The sequence below is a fragment of the Carassius gibelio genome, chromosome B24 (genome assembly GCF_023724105.1).
Source record: "Carassius gibelio isolate Cgi1373 ecotype wild population from Czech Republic chromosome B24, carGib1.2-hapl.c, whole genome shotgun sequence".
Taxonomy (NCBI): Eukaryota; Metazoa; Chordata; class Actinopteri; order Cypriniformes; family Cyprinidae; genus Carassius; species Carassius gibelio.
Genome location: NC_068419.1, coordinates 6,363,130 through 6,380,179, shown reverse-complemented (window position 1 = coordinate 6,380,179; position 17,050 = coordinate 6,363,130). Strand labels below are relative to the sequence as shown.

The 17,050-nt window shown below is 38.0% G+C and overlaps 2 protein-coding genes across 6 annotated transcripts in view; both read left to right on the top strand.

Annotated features, from left to right (window-relative positions):
* Nucleotides 1-431: 431 nt before the first annotated feature.
* LOC128012876 (protein arginine N-methyltransferase 6-like) lies at nucleotides 432-2,809 on the top strand. Its single transcript, XM_052595447.1, has one exon. It carries the CDS (start codon nucleotides 479-481, stop codon nucleotides 1,544-1,546), a length of 1,068 nt encoding a protein of 355 aa, XP_052451407.1. The 5' UTR covers nucleotides 432-478; the 3' UTR covers nucleotides 1,547-2,809.
* A 1,891-nt stretch (nucleotides 2,810-4,700) lies between these two features.
* The window catches only part of ntng1a (netrin g1a), an 85,739-nt gene continuing 73,389 nt past the window's right edge, over nucleotides 4,701-17,050 (top strand). For 2 of the 5 annotated variants that reach the window (XM_052596431.1, XM_052596430.1), the window contains exons 1-2: nucleotides 4,701-5,006; nucleotides 14,416-15,128. In XM_052596431.1, coding sequence (XP_052452391.1) covers nucleotides 14,883-15,128 — 246 coding nt within the window. In that variant the 5' untranslated portion in view covers nucleotides 4,701-5,006; nucleotides 14,416-14,882. Of the gene's footprint in view, nucleotides 5,007-6,538; nucleotides 7,328-14,415; nucleotides 15,129-17,050 lie in introns of those variants that run through there. The other 3 variants (XM_052596433.1, XM_052596432.1, XM_052596429.1) reach the window with 2 other exon arrangements.

Below are 17,050 nucleotides of genomic sequence, written 5' to 3'. Positions count from 1 at the left end.
TGCATAGGCCTGGAACAGTAACTACCGAATTTGGAATTGTATGTTCTTCGTCACCTTAAATAATTATCAGATATCTACCTCCCCCACCTCTTATTAAATATTGTTAATAGACAACAATAATTATAGCCTATTTAACTCAGGTTAACCAAACACCTAAAATAAATTGCTTTTTCATAATAGCTATAATGCATTGTGACATGAGAGTTGTCTCCACATGTTATTTTGGGAAGGTTATCACATTTAACTAAATTATTCAAGAACAATTAAAAGTGTTTGTTTGTTTTTGACAAAAAAAAAAAAAAAAGATACGTTCTAGTTAAAGTAAGAATTTCTTGACGCTCGTGGGAAGTGGAGTTCATTTCAGAACTGACTATCGATCTTTCCGAATCGCACTGGCGTATTTAAAAACTACATCTCCCATGATGCCTTTCAAATTGCGTCTCGGATACGGAAGTTACTTTGGGAATATTAAAGACGCATGGCAAACTTGTGGAAAATGTCCCAGCACGGTACCAAGAAAAGAAAATTAGATAGGAGTACAGAGGATTACGTTTACTTTGACAGCTACTCCGATGTCACCATTCACGAAGAGATGATTGCAGACACAGTGCGCACTAACACCTACAGAATGGGTATTTTAAAAAACAGTAAGTCAATAGAAGGGAAAGTGGTGCTTGATGTGGGAGCCGGTACCGGCGTCCTGAGCTTATTCTGTGCACAAGCGGGTGCCAGGAAGGTTTATGCAGTCGAGGCGAGCTCGATCGCCGAACAGGCTGTGAGGATCGTAAAACTGAATCAGATGGAGGACACAATCGAAGTCATTAAAGCCGCACTAGAAACGATCGAACTGGCCGAACAGGTGGATGTGATTGTCAGCGAATGGATGGGCTACGCGCTCCTCCACGAATCCATGCTGAACTCCGTGATCTTCGCCAGGGATAAGTGGCTCAAACCCGGCGGCCTTATATTACCGTCCCGGGCGGATCTTTACATAGCTCCCATAAACGATCTGGTGGTGGAGGGCAGATTGAATTTCTGGAGCACCGTCAAAGCACAGTACGGCGTGGACATGTCCTGCATGACCGACTTTGCCAGGAAGTGCATCATGAACAAAGACATCACTGTGAATCCGGTGACGGTGGAGGATGTGCTCTCCCATCCGTGCAAGTTTGCCGAGCTGGATTTGAACACGGTCACGCTGGAGCAGCTCAGAGATGTGAGGGGCGTATTCAGCTGCCGGTGCTTCGGCTCGTCCTCCATCCACGCCTTTTGCGTGTGGTTCTCGGTGACTTTCCCCGCTGACGAGAAGGCCCTGGTGCTCTCCACGTCTCCGTTCAAGCCTGAGACTCACTGGAAACAGGCTGTTCTGTATTTGGATGATGCTGTGGATGTGATGCAGGACACTAAAGTCGAGGGGGAGATCAGTTTGTATCCCTCCGAGGAGAATTCTAGACATATATGCATCCGTGTGGACTATGTGATAGGTGAACAGAAAAAGCTCTCCAAAAACTTTTCTATTCCTGATCAGTATTTAGAAGTTAAATAGAGATGTGGCCGTTATTTATTTTTAGTTATTTCCCTAGTGAGAGGAATGGAGAGAGTGTGGAGTCCAGTATGGAGAGTCAGTATAAGGACATTGTTGGAAGTCCATTTGCTGCCATAGAGCCTAAGGTGTATTCTGTCCATGCTCATTTATTTATAGTGATAAACACTGCTTTTACCAATATGCAATTTACATTAAAGTTGCCTAAACACATTTCATGAAGGCTAGGTCCTAAATGGTGCATTACTTTTTCTCAATCTTAACATAGACACCATGCAAAGTCATGACTGATTGGAATTTTATACGGCCTGATCAGGTGGACATTTGTGGCCTCGGAGTCCATTCAAAGCTGATTTCTTAGTTGTTGTATGTATAAGCTTAAGCTCAATTACCTATTGACCCAATCATCATTAATCGTGTTATTAACTGTGATTTGGATTATCATTGAATGCAGTTCAGATGCAGGCAGTTACCAATCCTCGAAATCCCCAGGAGTGATAAGTACACTCATTTTCTTTGTATTTATGCAAGCTCATGTTGTTATGTCATGATTAATTGGAGCACTGTGTCATTAACACGCTTTCAGAGCCACACTTGATTTTATGTATTGCATTTAATACCCGTAGATCAAAAAAAATCTTCCCATATTTAAAAATTAAATGCATTTCCATCTAATTGAATCTTGCTATTAATAGCTGTGTAGTCAGTAAGGAGCAAATTAAATCAGAGCTGTGTCTCTGTCTCCTAGACAGCCTCAATGAGTTTTATCCACAAAGGCATATCATTTTATCCAATACATCCCCCTGGTATGTTAATGATGATACTGTAAATAAACCAGGAGAAATCATTTGCCGCCTGCCAGTTACAGTAACCAATATTTTTGATTTGTGAGAAGACAAATTGGCAGCATGTTATTGACAAATCCTAATTTAGAAGACCAGATCCCACGGCACTGGGCGGATCTTCATGGCCAAGTGACAATTTGTCATCATTATCATTAGCAGGCCGGTTTGCTTTCATTAACATACTAAAATAAGCCACAGTGACAGAAGGTCTCTCATGGAGAGATATCTACCCTCGCACAGTCCTTAAAAGGCACTAGATTTAATGAACGGCAGCTAAAAACAAATTTTAATTTTGTTGGGTTATGTTTACGGTAGATTTGGAGGCTTTGTGTTTTTTATGTTTTGATGAGATCAGTTTTAGAGGAACATCATCTGCTGCTGTGAATATTTCCATGTCAGTAAACTTGAATATGAAAATTCATGATTATGGTGCTCAGTTTTAAATGTGTTGAAAAGTCTCAGGCTTAAAACACATGTGAATAAGGCTTTGTCACATACGTTTCACCAGAAGGCTTTATGTACTATTTCAGTCTTAAAAATGCACTGTTATGTGACCATTTTTCTTTACAGTGCGTGTCATTTTTAGCAGAGGTTTATGTTTAAATGTCATGTGCTTTGACTAGAATTTGAAGACACTGAGAATTTTGAAAGCTGAATGGATAGTTCTGAATTAAAATTTTGTCATCATCTACTCCACATAGTTTAATTCTGAACTTGAATGGCCTTCTTTCCATTTTGGGAATAAATAAATTAAATTGTATGTATGTGTGTGTATATATATATATATATATATATATATATATATATATATATATATATATATATATATATATATATATATATATATATATATTCTTAGTTTATATTACCAATTCCAATGTAATTTTGTTGTTGTTGTAGTTTTATCTTTTTGCAAGAAAATTATAGTTTTTCTACTTCAAAATTATTTTGTGCACCATTTTTTTTCAGTCTGGGCAAATAAGACAATTGACAGGACATTCAAGACGTAGATGAGTTTGTTTCTTTTTCAGAACAGATTTGGAGAAGTGTAGCATTGTAAAACTGAATCCACACAACTCCAATCCATCAATTAATGTCTTAAAAAATTAAAGGCTATTGTATTGATTATGAGTTATCCAGTAGGCATAAAGATCACAATAAAAGAAAATATATGAAAAAAACAAAAACAAAAACTAGATTTTGAAGTGTTATTGTTTATATAAGGGTTAAACAATCTGTGGAAACATCTCACTTCATAGTGATCTCTCTTCATATATCTTACCATGTGATAGATATGCGCTGGACAGAACAGATGAAACCCAATACTCTTCTCAGATGTGAGAGACAGTGATGAGCCACATGAGAGGCAGTCATCAATTCTCAGATAACTGAAAGGTATGACAGCACTGAAGGAAACACAGGCTGCATCTCCTGCTGGCTGCTGCAGTCATGTGATTGTCTGTCCATGTCAATTGCAGCGCCAGCAAGCTATTGAACTTTACGATAGATTTTAAGATGCACGGCTGTGTGGAATATGAAAAGGTAAACACATTCAACGGATGTGGCCCCTCTGTGAAGGAAGGATATCTATGGATTTTGAAAGTGTGTGTATAATGGCCTTATTTGATTGACTTACATGATGGCGATAAGCTTAACGGATTTTTGGTCACCCTGAAAGTGGTTTATAGTTCATTTTGTTCACATGAATTATTCAGTAGTCTATGCAGTCATCTTCAATTTTCTTTAATGCAGACAAGCAGCATTTAGGCTTTCATATCAGCGCCTTGACCTTCCTGTCTGAACTAATGACTGGCCACTTTTAGGTTAAATGGTCCGTGACAGAAAATGTATCTTGCTTTTCAATCACTAATTTAGATGTGCAGGTGCGAATCAGAGACAAGTCACAGAAATACATTTTTTGGGGTGAATTTTTTATTTATTTATTTATTTTTTGGGGGTGAACATTTTATTTGTATTTTTTTAAATAGCTTGAGGACAGCTTTTTTAGAACATACAGCATTCTTCAATTTCTGAATGTGCAGTTTTCAAATGAAAAAAAAAACAAACAAACAAAAAAGTGTATTTTATAATAAATAAAAAAAAGTTAAAATAACTTTGGACACTTTTGACAGTATTTTATATATATATGTATATAAGCAACCTGTGCTTAATGTATTTTTTTTTCCCGTGAAGTTATATATATATATATATATATATATATATATATATATATATATATATATATATATATCACTATTTTACACCCACGACTATCCACCACATGTTGAATATAATCCCACCTTCCCAAGGCATCTCATCTGTCACATCCACCCCGAGGAAATAAGGTTTCACCAAAACCTAGCACTAAGCCGGAAAAGTGTTTCTCCGCCGTCGCATTTGTTTGCTGAGTTGTTTGACTGGCTGAAGTGCCATTTATGCCTTCGATGAGACCACCATTCTACCGGAGCCGAGGACAGGAGTGGTCGCCTCTGAGTTCAGCTCCGCACCTGCGCGTCTCCAAGATGTCCCGATTGAAACCCGTCAAATATCTGTGTGCAACATGAGATCTCATCGCACCGTTCGGGATTGACGCTATAGAGTGAAGCTTTCGAGTGAAGGTGAGATCACTGAGGACTTTATATCTCAATGCATGCGTGGTTAATGTGTGCGTCTCGCCCAAACTTTTGATGTGCGTTAGGTATTTGCCGGGTTTCTTGAAGCATTATTTGAATATAGCTTATCTGATACGCTAATCTAATACGAGTGTTATGATCTACGAAACTGCTATGTTTTATTTATTTATTTTTCTAAATGGGTGGTTTATTATCTTTCGCCTGCAGTGCGTAAAATCTACCATGCGCTTTTGCGCACATGTGTCTCTTTTTGTTTATGGCTTTGGCAATGGACCTTGCTGGTGTAAAACTATTTTTGTAAGATGCAAAAAAATAATGTTTCTTTACTTTAATCTCTAGTATGCTTTGAGTGTATGATGTCACGCACTATTCTAGTTTATTGGTTCTCCATAAAAAGGATTTCTGACAGCAATTACATAAATGAGCAGATCTTGAACTCCTTGCCTCTTTATGAGATGAATGATTATCACTAGCTCTTTCTTTATACGTATTTAGCCCTCACTGCTCAATAACGAACCAGTAGAGTTGCAACCCTAGTTTATGAAGTATTCACACTTCATGGTATTGGTATCTTCATAAATATTATGCTTTCCATATTTTAAGTGTCATTAATTAATGGCATACCGATAGGATACATGAACTTAGCTACTGGTGGAAATTAAGCTGTTGCTTGCAAAAAAAAAAAAAAAAAAAAAAACAAGACACACTTTGGCTTTGTACACTTGTTTATAGGCTGGAACATTATCCTGAAAATAATTTGTGTTTTTGCAATGCATCAAAGTCACTTTAACTTTTCCAAACAGTGATGGCTTTGCTTTATTGTTTCTAACAGTTAATTGATGTGACTTTATTCTGTTTTGTAGACATTGCCCGGTCACTTTGATAGCTAAAATGTACAACATTTCCAAGCCATGCTCCTCTCAGTATAACTATAAAGGTATTTTTACATTTATTTCTGATATGTGAGATGATCTGATTTGTGTTAAATGAAACTTCAATTATTTGATTTTGATTTGCTTTTATTTTAAACATAACAAACTTTTTTCTTAGTAAATATAGTAATTTAAGTAAATAAATTACTTTTAATTTTTTAAATATTATTACTAATATTAATATTGATCATTTTAGTTAGTTGATATAATTAATTGTATTAGGGAAATATATTATGTGAAATTATACATCAGACGTTTTTTTATGGAAAAAAAATGCAGCTATAATTGATGTATCAGCATGATATTCTTGTTGAATCTAGATAATGCATTATATTGACCATCACCCTAAATAGAAGCTTCAATATATGTTTTAAGTAAATGCTACCTTTAGGACCCTGTGGATGGCATATCCTACTAAGTATTTACAATGAAGAGATCCTTACATCAGAGAGAAATTATCAACTATTGGTAACCCATCTCCCCCACCATTTGTTAGAATACAAAAAGAAGGACTGTTTTCTGTCCCGTTTGTGTCTTTGCTGAAGTCCCATCTGAGTTTTAAACTGCTGGAAGAGAGAGAGAGAGAGGGGGGAGAGGATGAGCAGAAAACAGTGAGGGTTGAGTGGATGTGTAAAAGCAAAGAGTGTGTGTGGAGTGTCCAAGTGCGTAATCTTCGCCAGCCATCATTTCCCGCCGAACACTCGCGGTATATACGCGTGAGGATTATATCATTGCGCGCGAGTCTAATTGGTGCGATTCGTATCTCGCTCATGTGTAAAACGTCGAGGAAATAGTGAAAATATTGCAAAAATAACGTTGGTCGTTATCCCTGCAAACAAGAAGGGAGTCTCTTGTTTTTTTTTTTTTTTTTGGATTTAGGGCTATCGAAAAAAGCTATCAGGAAGAACGGACCCTTCGCTATTTAAAGTTTAGTGAGGACGGTTGCTGGCAGGCGATTGTTATGAGACTCACATAAGAAAACACGATGAAGGAGGATACATTGTGGGATTTATGAGTTTAAACTGTTTGGGACACACGCAGAGGCTGAATTTATACTCATTTTAGGGCCACTGAAAACATTTCCTTTGAAGTTTAACGTTACCTCAGAAATTTCCGCTTTGGTAACGTCTTGCACTAGAGAGATGTGGCACGCGACTTAAGAAAAGATTGACGTGCCGCGAGACCCCTTTCAATCGCTGTGTTTAGTCAGCCCGTCTAGTTCGGGTGGAGGTGGTGGGGATTCCGTTTTTCCCCCGAACTCATCACATTAAGATTAACAAGCCGTCTTTAAGAGGATCCTCTGTGGTCATTCATGACTTGTTGAACACCCAGCCCTCCGCGGGACCCTTCACATCGAGAGTGAATCTCATTAACGTGAGTATTCCGTTTCCTTTTTAAGTTTCGGTTGGTTTGTGTGAATGTGTGCGCCATACGTTAGTTAATAATTTACTAATGGAATCTAGTTATATGATTTCGCTGCAGCTTTAACTTTCCTTAGCCAAATTCATTCACAATGCTGTGTGGTTTATTGCCTAGTGCTGAGCCTCTTTAATAGGACACCGACACATGGAAAAATACCTGGAATGCGTATTTGTAATATGCCAGTAGAAAATTAATGCGAATCGAATATGAATTCAGCACCTTGGAGAGTGGACTTTCCTATGAGAGACTGCGAATGGAAGCGCCCCCTTGCGGCAATAATCCCCTTGTCTTTCTATGTCCAGGTTGCTTTCACGCACGATTAACTCTTACCTGATATTCTCTAATTTGTTTAAATCCATCAAAGTAGGCCATTTTGTTGAATAGAATTTTAAAACAAACTCTCTGAGAATTAATTTACTCAGTAGCTGCTTTAAATAGTGTTTAACAAATGCTGCTGGAGTAATATTAGTGTAATTTCAATTTCGCATGCAAGTTTACTGCAAACATCAAACTGAATTAATAATTATAGACTTTGGTTGGTTTTTGTATTTCTTTGTTTCCTCATAAGGTTTCTCTCTCTCTCTCTCTCTCTCTCTCTCTCTCTCTCTCTAGACAGAGTGTGTGTGCAACTCAGGTTGCTTGTTTGAAATTATATTAAACAGATTTGATCTGAACAAGTTGACAATAAATACTTAAAGTTTAGTCTAATTTCTATATTTTTATATATGCATGCAGCTTTTATACATTTACAGCCATTATGCATTAATAATCTAAAATGTTGTTGTTCATAAAAAAAATAAAAAAATAAAAACATCTACAAAGGATAGATAGAAAGATACTAGAATAGATTATTGCATGAAACTTTTGAGAATAATCAGTGCCATTTGTCATTATCATAGGGTAGAGGTTTTGTTTGAGTCTTTTTTTCTCACACAATATTCATATGGTGAGTGGGAAATTGTAAGTATCAATCATCATCAGAGGTTTATGACATTATATCTGAGATTTAGCAGCAATCATGAAAGTAGCAGGGAAGAAAAAATAATAGCATGCACTTGAGCTGTGAGCTTTCTGTTCAGTGCAAAATTATTCTCAACATCCCAAGATAATGATTTCAAGCTTCGTTCTCCAGTGGGATATTTTGAGCAGTCTGACATATCGCGACGAAAACTGAATGCCACAGCAGCCTTTTAGGAAAAGTATATTTAATAATGCATAACATGTTCCAATGTCGCAGCAAAGTGTGCGCTTGGCAGTGGAGGGTGATGTCTTGAGCGGAGTGGGGATTGTAGGGGAAAGGTCTGTGACAACACAAGCCTTATAGGGGCCTTTGTGAGTGGAGATTGAGAAACAAACCCCTGAAGCTAAGCTGCACGACACAAATGGCATTGCTAGAGTTGAGAGTCGCCCTGTCAAGTGGACTGTGCCTTCACACATGAACAGAAAGTGGCAGAACATGCAGAGGAGAGAAAGAAAAAGAGAATGAAGAGCAAGCGAGGGAGAAGTCAAGCTCGGCTTAGCAGCTGCGCTTAGGGAGATCCCTTTCTTCCGAGGCCAGGGACCTGTCTACTGCAGACAATCAGATTGCATTATGGGATAGGAGGTCTGCCAGGTTCAGTAGCACTCATGGAGTGTAGACAAACCTGTGCTTTGATTTTTCCTCCTACTGACAGGCTGAGTCACAAGCAGCCATCTTCTGCTTGCAATTGCCACACATTATGATAAAAGAAAGTTTTTGCACCTGAATATTAGAAGAGGTGACATGGAGGAGTGGATGGTAGTGCTGTGGATAAGTCTGGATTAGAGCAGAGATCATCAGACTCTGTGGGTGTATGTGTTGGGCTGTCATGTTTAGGGAAAACATACTCACTCCCTGCTGCACTCAATGTTTATTTATGAGACCTGTCATATTGGCAGGCTGTTTATGGTAGAATCACTGATCCTGTGCAGGCGTGCACTGAAATCCCGAGAGCGCAGATCTCATCGAGCACTGCACCTCCCTCTCTATCACAGCCTGAGAAGTGAATGACAAAGAGAGAAATGTGGCGACCGGAAAAAGGATTTTGGGATAGAAGATGGTGGGGCTGAAGCACCTATGAGGTTTAGACATGACGTTTTGCTTCAGCAGCCCAGGGGATAAGATCGAAGTGGACACCAAGAAAGGGAAGGATGTGCTTCACAGCATAAAGTGGATGAGGAAAACTGATCCACTATCCATAGACCTGTAAAGGTCATGTGAAATCTGTAAACTTTTTATTGGTTTAAATAAAATATTAGCATGTGGCTTACTGGTAAAGCTCTCGTTCTTAAATGCATATTTATATTCTATAATATATATATTGCATGTGTATATATATTACAGAATAGAAAATGAATGTAAGCATTTCAGTAACAAGATGATAAGAGACAATTCTGAATTAGTAAAGTGTAAAAAAAAAAAGTCTCAAAATGGCAGTGGAATGCTACACACACTTAGACTATTTCTAGGTTTGCAAATTAATAATTGGTATCTTCTATGAAGCCCATATTTATAATACATTATAAGGATATTCTTAAGTAACTATAATGAATGCATAATGCATATTAAAAAACGTATAATATGTTGTAACATCTCATGAATAGTCAAAAAAACAGTTTTAATATATTATAATAATTACTTATTTCTGGTTATAGCTTTTAAGAGTATGACGATTTAGAACACAATGAATGTTGCATCCACTTCTAAAATTGATTCTATTCCTCATAGTTATAATGTGTTATAAGAATCTTGCCGTTTTGTCTTATGCTATCCGGTCAAGGACCACTTGTAAGTAGTAATAATAATAATAATAATAATAACATTTGGTTTTTTTTCTTCTCCCAAACAGCCATAAGATCAGATATCAGATCAGATGAATGTGTAATATGACACATTTGCTTTGAACTGTTTTTATTGTAATATCCGTTTGATTATTTTGATGGTATCCCTTTAGACAGCTGCTGATATGTAACTCTGCAACTACATGTCAACTAGCCACTAGTCATTAGAGTCATAGAGTATTAGTATGTCTGCTACTGTAAATATATGCTAACACTTTATTTTAATGGTACATCAACAGATAAACTGAAATGAGTATTTGCAAGTACATAAGCTTATTCTACCATACTAGATTCTACCATTCTCGACCTTACTAATAACTAATACTCTAATGAGAGTTAGTTGGCATTCATTTGCAAAATTGCTTACAGTCGATTGATTAAGGGGACCATCAAAATAAAATATAACCATATAAAACATTGCATTGTTTGTCAGTTGGAGTATTAAGCTCACATCAATGAATTATAATTAGCTCCACAGGAAATATTCAAATAACACTCAAAATCTAACCACTCTCAAGCTGTAGTAAGATACTGTGCATCAGATCTTAAATAATGTCAAGATATGATACAGTCCATTACGCTGTAAATGAAGTAGATTTAATATGGTGTTCATTGTGTGATATAAATAATCATACTCTTAAACTTAACATATATTAAGTTTTTTATTTTTATTTTTATAATGCATCATGCATTCATTATAATGTCTTATGAATACCCTTATAATGTATTATAAGTACAGGCTTCATAAAAAGTGTTACCTAATATTTGTATATGTTATATATTTTATCATCATGATTATCATATTCTATCTGTTGGAACAGCTAAAATCAATGTTAATGATTAATAAAACAATTCATTTTAAATTACCAAATAGCACCTATATTGTTGCTGATTTGCTTGTTTTCACTGCTATGTAGATAAATAGACAGACAGACTGATTGATTGATTTCCACAGTACTCATAAAAATTACCATATAACTATGCTTATTCTTTTCCCTGCATGCTAAACTAGGCCCCCAGCAGATGATGCATTTAACTTCCCTGTAATAGTGGGATTAAACGATGAGATTGTTTGTGAATCCCTTCATCAGGGTCCCGTGTTTAACAAAATAGATGTTAGATGAGGTGACCTGCCTCAAATCACCCGCTCTGTGTCATAATGCATCCTGCGCTCTGTGCCAGCCACATCACCGGAGGCAGCGCAGAATAATTAAGAGGACTCGTATATGGATCATGGAAAGTGATAACAAGCGGGCTTGTGTGATCTTTAATGTGCCCTAGACACTTATCCTCCCTGTATCTCTAATGGCTCATTACACTGTCCTCTTTTCCTCCCTCGTCCCTCGTCTTTCTCTCTCCATTCCCTTCCTCAGTGTCTCGTATGAATTTCGTGCCATCGAGAGCTGCATGCCAAGAGTTTCTACATTTTTTGTCCCCCGCCCTCAACATTACAGCTGTTAAGAGGTGTATCCCACCTACTCTTTTTATCTCTCCTGCTGTCTCCTTCTGTCCTGCCCTGTCTCCTCACTCTGTCCTTATTAAATCTGGAGGATCTAATCATGCCCTCCATCCATAGTTCTGGATAACGGTCACTTTGATGGATGTGATGAGTTTTAATAGGACATGGCCATACTATAGGATTCATAAAAAACTGACCTTTTCCAATTCTGCTTGTATTAATTTGGATTAATCCGTAGGTTAAATGTCTAAATTAAGCAGTGAAATAAATAGGCTGATTGATGTTCTTTCATTCAGTGTTGTTTTTTCTTTTATTCTCCCTAATGCATATTTTGAAGGCATGGTTTTGGTCTGTCTTTCATTACAGCTAATATGACTAATCTGTGCTTTTCAAACTTTAAGTATATCTCTGATCCTAAAATATTTCAGTTATGATGAACTCTTTCATCCACTGGCACCAAACGCCCTTTTATTTAGGCAGCTTTGGTCAACAGTCAGAATGAGATTTCATGCTCCATGTTTTTCTAATTGGAGATTATGCTCTATTACAGAGGACCACACTCAACTCCCTGTTCTGTGATATTACAGTGACAGCAATTGTGCAAATGATCCTTTCTGCACTACAATTTGCATGAGCTTTGCTCTGGTGAGAAAAGAGCTCCCGTCTGAAGGAGATCTGCTGCGGGACTGCGCTGTGATCTGACTCCCTGCCCCACCTCGTTTGGGGCTCACAAGGTTAATTGATCAATGTTGGACTGGTGACGGGATGAGTGTGGGGTCAGCATCTGTATTGACTGGACAGACTGATTAACAAGCACTAAAATGCTCCTGGCCCCCTCTTTGAGAACGTTTGGTAGGTTGTCGTCAATTATCCCCTGCCAGCCTCCATCAGGGGGAACTGGCAACCTTTGCTCTCTCTTCATTTTGTAGCTGTGCTGTGCAGAAACTGCGGTTTTGCAAAACTTAAGTGGACAACTCTAACTGCTCCGTATTGATTGCTCTTAGCAGACAGCCAAAGGGTTACTCACTGAATGAATCTAACAAATAACTGATATTGGATATTTCATACACATTACATGATGGGTATACAGATCATCTGAAAAAAATATATTTTGATGTTGTGACAGTGAGCACATTTAAATGTACAACAAAGCACTGATAACTGTCAGAAATGGGCTAAAAAAATTTTTTTAATTGCATTTAAATCAATAAATCTATATTTTCATTGATGACCATTCAATAACCTTATATTCTGGCAAAATAACATTTTTTTTTTCCTGTAATATTGCCAAAATACTTTTTGTTTTGGAGGACAGAGCTTACAATTCAGTTTTTGAAGACAAAGTCATTGGAATGAAAGGGGAATGCTAACAATTTCACGTTTCTTCATTTTGGTAAAGACCTTGTTGTTGAAAACCTGATGTGAATAGAACTATGCATTAGCTTAACTGTTTTTATATGCAAAGAAAAGTGTGGACAACATACAACATTCTAGGAGTTGATCTGATGTTAAAACGTAAGTTGTTTAGAATTATTTTTGTCAGCTTATTGAGCATAATCAGTGTAAACTATGCAGTTTACTGTAGTATTAGTATCAAACTAAATAAAACAAAAAATTAAATGAACCATAGATATGTTATTCATATTTTTTTTACTTTCTGTCTTTTTTTCCTCATACTTTCTTTTATGTTGCATTTCTCTTATGTATTTTTTTTTCAGTGCATCATTTTACTGTTCTAAAGCACAACAGATTTTTTTATAAGAGTTTTTTTCTGCAAATGTCATTACTTGTTGCAGCTTTGTATTTTCAGACCTACCATTCAAAGACCCCAGAGAATGAGTTGATGATTCTGGATGAACTCAGTTGAAATATCTGTTCATTACAGTAGAATCATGAAAGTGAAGATAAAAGAAATGTGTGACCATAGGAATCCATAAATAATGTCAGCTTTAGCTAAAAAGCATCTTCATCTCCACCTAAATATAAATGTTAAGCTAGAAAGGTTACTTGCTGACGTAATAATTTCAATCTAATACAGTAGGGGTGTTTTCAAGTTCAGATCAACCCTTCTCTAATTATGTGTTTAAACATTCAGTCAAGCATCAGTGGTGGAGGTTTCTATGTGCAGCGCATACTGTGAAATATTTAGAATAACAGGAAAAAGCATTAAATGTTGTGCGTTTCACATTATTATCTCCTTAGAGAAGAAGTTTACAGGCCTCCTTTAGGGGCTCCAAAGTGACTTCAGCTTGCTGCTGAGCAGCAGATAGCGTGTTTCTATAGTAACTTTTGTGAGAGTAACCTTGTGAGCTTGCTTCCTATTCACAATTTCATCAATTCCCATACAAAAGGCATCCAAGCAATCATCAGCTTTGCACTTATTCTCTGAATTCTGACCTGAACCCTCTACGTCCTCTAATTTCATTTAGTGTTACATGTAGCTGTCAGTCTATATTCAGTATCAAAAGAGCATTTTGAGTGTAGCTACAGTGGAAGAGAACGGGTCTGCAGGGGAGTATGGGTAATGCTAGAAGTGAATGCACGAAAGCTCTCAAGATCACGTTTTCTTTGATGGCCTTTTAGATATCCGATATTTCTCATGACGCACACCAGACACCTGACTGGCACCACCTCATAGGAGTCGGAGTGCTAATTTCCCTTTGCTGTCAAACTCTATCCCCTAAGAGATATTCACCATCACCTCTCTCATTTTTCTGTGCAGAGTGCAGATGCCAAGCTGCAATAGAGGATGATTGACAGAAGGCAAAGCTGAGACGGCCGTCAGTCAACATCCAGCCAGAGAGTCGATTCATCAGTGTCAGAAGCCTTGCTCTCTCTCCAGCCCGACCGATCACTTCGTTTTCTCTCCCTCCACTTCTCTCATCTCTGCTGGCACCCCGACCTTGCCCCTTCCCAGCGGACACAATAAAGACCAGAGGTGGAGATAGAAGCATCATCCTTGACGAACTTTCAGTGTCTAAAGCGAAGCTGGTATGCTGCTGCCCCTCTTCGGTCTCACGTTCAGCAAAAGTTGGATTATTTTGTAAACCAGACCCAGATCCTCCTCTACGTTCCCTCTTTCTCTATCTCTCATTCTCTCATGAATCTTTGAGAGGAAGGGAGCAGGAGGATACTTTACATCACAGTGAATAGTCTATTAGAGGGGCGGCCCAAATAAAGGAAACAGCCATGCATTTCCCGCTGCTCTTGACACTGCAGGCATCATGGCTGACTGTGTGTGTGGCCACACAGCACTATCCCACAACCTGGGGACACTACGACCTGTGCAAGTCACATGGCTACACGGATGAAGGCCCGACCTGGTATTACATGGCCTGTCAGCCCGAAGCCGCGGACATGACCAAGTACCTAAAAGTGTTTCTTGACCCACCCAACATCACTTGTGGAGACCCACCAGAGACCTACTGCACCCTGGTAAGTGAATGAATCTTATAATTTCGACCACAGTGTATTTACTACTTGTTGTGGCTTCATCTTATTTCATATCATTTGTAATGTGCTTTACATTTGATTAATGCAAATACATTCATGGTGCTGAAATGGCATGCAGACTATAACTGAGGTTAAACAGTTTTGAGAATGTGGGATGGATCTGCATAATCTACAACCGGTATCAATGAAGACGCTTACAAATAACTGACAAAGTAATTTTCATTCATTTACGCCATTAGAACTGCTAATAAGGAGTGGTGCAGCTGAAACCTCAGTTAACGTCACATTTGTGTCCGTGTAAATGGTGTCCACTTATATGGTTTATATGGTTAATTTTCTCGTTTCGGCTGTGGTGAAAGCCTTCATTAGGTCTTTGTGGACAAAATGCCGTCTGTCATTAGTATTGAAAATGAGAACTAGAAAAGAGTTAGAGGTAGAAGAAGAGAGAGAGAGGAAGATGGATGAAAGGCGCACTTAAAAATATGTCTTTCTTTTGAGGAGGTGAGCTGTACATCTTTTATGGGCAAGTCTGTGTTTTTAATTAGAAAAATCATTTGTGCCTTTACACGCGTTTCTTTGAAACTCACAGCTGGCCTTCAGTATTAGAGGTTAGTTAGTGGTTATCAGTGTTACATTTGCTTGTCTGTATGTGTGTTTTGAAAGGCTCTTATGCGCATTAGCTGAAGTTTTACTACATGTTCAGAGAGCGTGTGAGATTCTGTTTACAGTATTTAAGAGGTGAAAATAACGAGTGTTGTGGGACAGTCCAATGAGAGTCCGCTGAGTGACAGAGGACCTAATATCTGGCTTGCAGGGAGTGAAAAGTGAATTATTCAGTATGTTTTGTCGCTAATGTGTTTTATTCATAGGATACATTATTCAGAGCCATATCTGGGAGGCACTTTTGAAAATGCTGACTCTCTCTGATAGATTCTCAAGGTTAGAGCAAGGGCTGTTATCCATTTTGGAGGGTCACTGTCACAATATAGCTTGGCTCTCTGGTTTCCCAAGGGCCCGAAGTAAAAAAAAAAATGACACATAATTTCACCCCAGCACACCAGTCAGTTATTATTGCAATAACAGATGACTGACAAACAGCACGCACTGTGGTCATGCCTTCCTTCATCCCTGGCCCCAATATTACTTTGTACTTATAAAATGTCTGTGGCAGTTATAATAGAAATATAGTTCCTAGGTGTGACAAACCTGTTTTAACAGTTGAGTAGATTCTTAGGCCAAGTTTACACAAAATATTTAATGTGAAACATTTTCTGGTATCTCTAGGTGATCAGGCCCCCTTGTTGTCAAGCAACATAAATTGCCATTGTCCAGCCTTGAAACCCACTCGGTTTTCTGCCAGTGCATCGAGGCTGATCAATTTCTGAGCTGTTAGCCATAAATTGGCAGCAGACATTACATAGATATACCGATTATGCCAATAACAGTTTTTATGATGTCTGTAATCATTCTTTTATTTCCGGCTATTGCCATTAGTGTTCTTTATACAAGAGCTCAATCCTCCGTAATTGATTTCTACTCAGGCTGGCCATGGGCTTCTCTCTCTCCCTCTCTGAGGCTAGTATAGGCTGTTTCCTCTGATTAGACCTGTAACAGCCATCGCAGGCAGACAGCGAACCTGCTCCGGGCTGAAAAAAATCCAAGCACTGGAGAGACCGATGCTTTACCCTGCAATCTGAAGTGCAGAAAGCTGGACAGATCCATTTGTGAAAAGCTTTTATAATGCTATGGGTGATGACCTTCTCTATGGCAAAAACTTGACCCTCATGCCCTAAACCACATAAAAACGTCTGCTCAGACGCTCTTTAAGCGGAATCTGTGCTGTAGACAGTGCTATTTGTCTCTGAATGTTTTCTGCTTTTGTTGTCTAAAACTGTGGAGCTAAT